The sequence below is a fragment of the Phoenix dactylifera genome, chromosome 1 (genome assembly GCF_051530095.1).
Source record: "Phoenix dactylifera cultivar Ajwa chromosome 1, Ajwa_hap1_PhDact_Kaust_v1.1, whole genome shotgun sequence".
Classification (NCBI taxonomy): domain Eukaryota; kingdom Viridiplantae; phylum Streptophyta; class Magnoliopsida; order Arecales; family Arecaceae; genus Phoenix; species Phoenix dactylifera.
Window position 1 is genome coordinate 63,019,244 of NC_143190.1, and position 3,153 is coordinate 63,022,396.

Sequence of the window (3,153 nt, forward strand, 5' to 3'; positions counted from 1 at the left end):
TGCGGGGAAGAAAAAATAATATATATTTGATAAAAGGGTTAGTAGAAAAAAAGCTATACAATGAAGAAAAGCACTCCCTCAAATGCCTCTAACGCCTAAACAATAATAATCTAGTCTATTGTTAAATGATGCATCCACTTGCGCAAAGCAATGCCACCCGTATTTTATCATGTTGGGAGGAAAGCAACGCGATGCCTCGGTGAAGAAAACATGGTGAAGATTAATTAAGTTAAAATATAGAAATCTCCATGCGAGAGAAATTTGGATCCGTGCGCATCAAACCTAGAAACCTCCTATATTAAAAAATCGTACGGAAGAACTATTAGAATAGAACTTATGGGTATATTTTGGCATAATTTTTATCTACTTTATTCTATATTATATCATCATATCTGATGTTTCAGCTAACTTACAGCTCTGAAATTAAAGCTTCACTTTCTACCAAAAAAGCTTCACTAGGAAAGTCAAACAAGAGAACTGGCCAACCCACTTTTAAGCTATCCTTCTCCACCCACGGATGCTACGAGGCCCAAGGCCTTTACCAACACAATTCCCGGATTCACTAAATGCATAAATGTTTTTTTTTTGTTCTTTCACCGAAACCTTCAATAAGTAAGATTAATCCTGCGAATTTGAGGAATCCCTACTCCACGTAGCATTCCAGAGGTGCAGTAAGTGTGTTTGGTAATGATGTTGGTCCCCGTAGATTCTATTAGCGAAGAAAATGCACGGGAGACAAGAGCACGTAGTAAACGCACCAGAGAGGGCGTGAGAAACGCACCCACTCAAACTTGCCAACCTCCGTGCTCGCCGCCCAATACTGTCCTTCCCTTCTTTCCATCCCCATTTCTCTCCCTTCACCCCTAAACTCATCTCCTCTCCCTTCCCCCACCCCACCCCTGATGGCCTTCACCACCCTCTCCCCCCACCGGCCCCGAAAGCCCACCATGCTCTCCCCCACCACTCTCCTCTCCCTCCTCCTCCTCCTCTCCCTCTTTCTTCTCGTCCTCCTCCACTCCCCTTCCCTCCCCCCCTGCTCTCCGCCCACCATCTCCCCGGGAACTCATCCGTGGTCAGGCGACCTCCGGGAAGTCGACTACTCCTGGAACTCCCTCAAACTCACCGGCCACCGTCCCCCTCCCGCCACCCTCAGGATCGCCGTCTTCTCCCGGAAATGGCCGGTCGCCTCCGCCCCCGGCGGCATGGAGCGCCACGCCCTCACTCTTCACTCCGCCCTCGCCCGCCGCGGCCACCACGTCCACGTCTTCACCTCCTCCCCACCTCCCACCGAGCGTCCTTCCTCCCCGCGTTCCGGCTCCCCACAACTCCACTTCCTTTCCGGCCCGCCGGGCCAGTGGCGCTGCGACGAGGCCTGGGCCCTCTTCCAGGCCGAGACCCAGGCCGGCGGCCCGTTCGACGTCATCCACTCCGAGAGCGTCGCCTTATTCCACCGCTGGGCCCGCAACGTCCCCAACCTCGTCGTCTCCTGGCACGGCATCTCCCTCGAAGCCCTCCACTCGGGCATCTACCAAGACCTCGCTCGCGCGCCTGACGAGCTGATGACGCCGGCTTTCAATCACAGCTTGGCCCAAGCCATCTTCAAGGTCTTAAACGAGATCCGCTTCTTCCAGAGCTACGCCCACCACGTGGCCATCAGCGACAGCACCGGCGAGATGCTCCGCGACGTGTACCAGATCCCATCCGGCCGCGTTCACGTCATCCTCAACGGCGTCGACGAGGACCAGTTCGCCCCCGACGCCGCCCTCGGGAAAGCCTTCCGGACCGAGATCGGCCTCCCTGACGGCGCCAGCCTCGTCATGGGCGTGGCCGGGAGGTTGGTCAAAGACAAAGGCCATCCGTTACTCTTCGAGGCCATCTCCAAGCTAATCCTACGGCACCCTAACGTGCACCTGATTGTGGCGGGGTCTGGGCCTTGGGCTCAGCGTTACAAGGATCTTGGGTCCAACGTCATCGCGCTGGGGCCCGTGCAACCTGCGAAGCTGAAGGCGTTCTATAATTCTCTGGACGTGTTTGTGAACCCAACGTTGAGGCCACAAGGTTTGGATTTAACGCTGATGGAGGCGATGCAGTGTGGGAAGCCCATCGTAGCCACGAGGTTCCCGAGTATTAAAGGGAGCATCGTGGTGGATGAGGAGTTCGGGTTCACGTTTGCGCCGAACGTCGCCGCGTTGTTGGAGGTTTTGGAGAAGGTGGTGGAGGAAGGGGCCAAGAGGTTGGAGGAGAGAGGGAGAGCTTGCAGGGACTACGCCAAGTCAATGTTCGCAGCAAAAAAGATGGCGCTGGCTTATGAGAGATTGTTTCTCTGCATTAAAAATGAGACATTTTGCAAGTACCCATTGGATTTTGATTAGATCTTCTTCTTCTTTTTTTTAAGAAAAAATATAAAAAAAGTTATATATTTATTATTTGTCAATTTTTTTAATTCTAATAGTTGATGTAAGGTGGTGCCAGTGGTGATGTTACAGGCCAGGCCAAGGTCAGCGCCGGTTGTTGTGTATGTATGACTGAAGGCTTGGCAAATGGGTGTACTTTGTTTATGTAGGACAGCACAAATTATTTTGTAGTCCGAACACCACCCTTGAATAGTAATCAATTCGGATAGTTTTTCTAGAGTATGGGGCTTTTGGGGATGATTGGGAGAAATCAGTCATGGAATATGAATAAAACTCCTATGGTTCTTAATTACTGTATGGTGGTGTGGCCTAGATCAGGAACTCATATGAATGAAGAGCCAACCTTGCCAAGGAAACCCAACCACTTAATTTCAAGAGAGAAGAAAGAGGTTGCTCTAATGTCGCATGTATTTCTCTTAGAAGGATCGCTTGCATAAAATGTTGAAGGATCCATATGGATATCTGTTATATCACTTATTGGCTAGGGGACTATGTAAGCGATTTCACTTTTTCTCTTAGAAGTATATGTTCTTATATTAATTATAATATTGGCAGCTTAGTTTTTGGAGCTAGTACATCAAGCCAAAATTTGGTGATGTTACTTCAGCTAAGCCCCACTCGTTATGCCATTGAAGTTTCAAAACTTTCGATATAAACTTAGGGCTGCAAATGGGTCAGGTCCTGAGTAACCCCGATCCGATCTGATGTTTTGTTCGGGTCCCAATTTTGGACTCAGACC

At 50.1% G+C, this 3,153-nt stretch overlaps 1 protein-coding gene across 1 annotated transcript; it reads left to right on the plus strand.

Annotated features, from left to right (window-relative positions):
* The first annotated feature begins 651 nt into the window (after nucleotides 1-651).
* On the plus strand, nucleotides 652-2,417 carry LOC103724357 (UDP-Glycosyltransferase superfamily protein). The gene has a single exon (XM_008815587.6). The coding sequence runs from the start codon at nucleotides 903-905 to the stop codon at nucleotides 2,370-2,372; it is 1,470 nt and encodes a 489-aa protein (XP_008813809.4). The 5' UTR covers nucleotides 652-902; the 3' UTR covers nucleotides 2,373-2,417.
* Nucleotides 2,418-3,153: the final 736 nt, after the last annotated feature.

Bases quoted from the DNA above. Each gene is read 5' to 3' on its own strand.
- LOC103724357 (XM_008815587.6), top strand. From the start codon at position 903: ATGGCCTTCACCACCCTCTCCCCCCACCGGCCCCGAAAGCCCACCATG.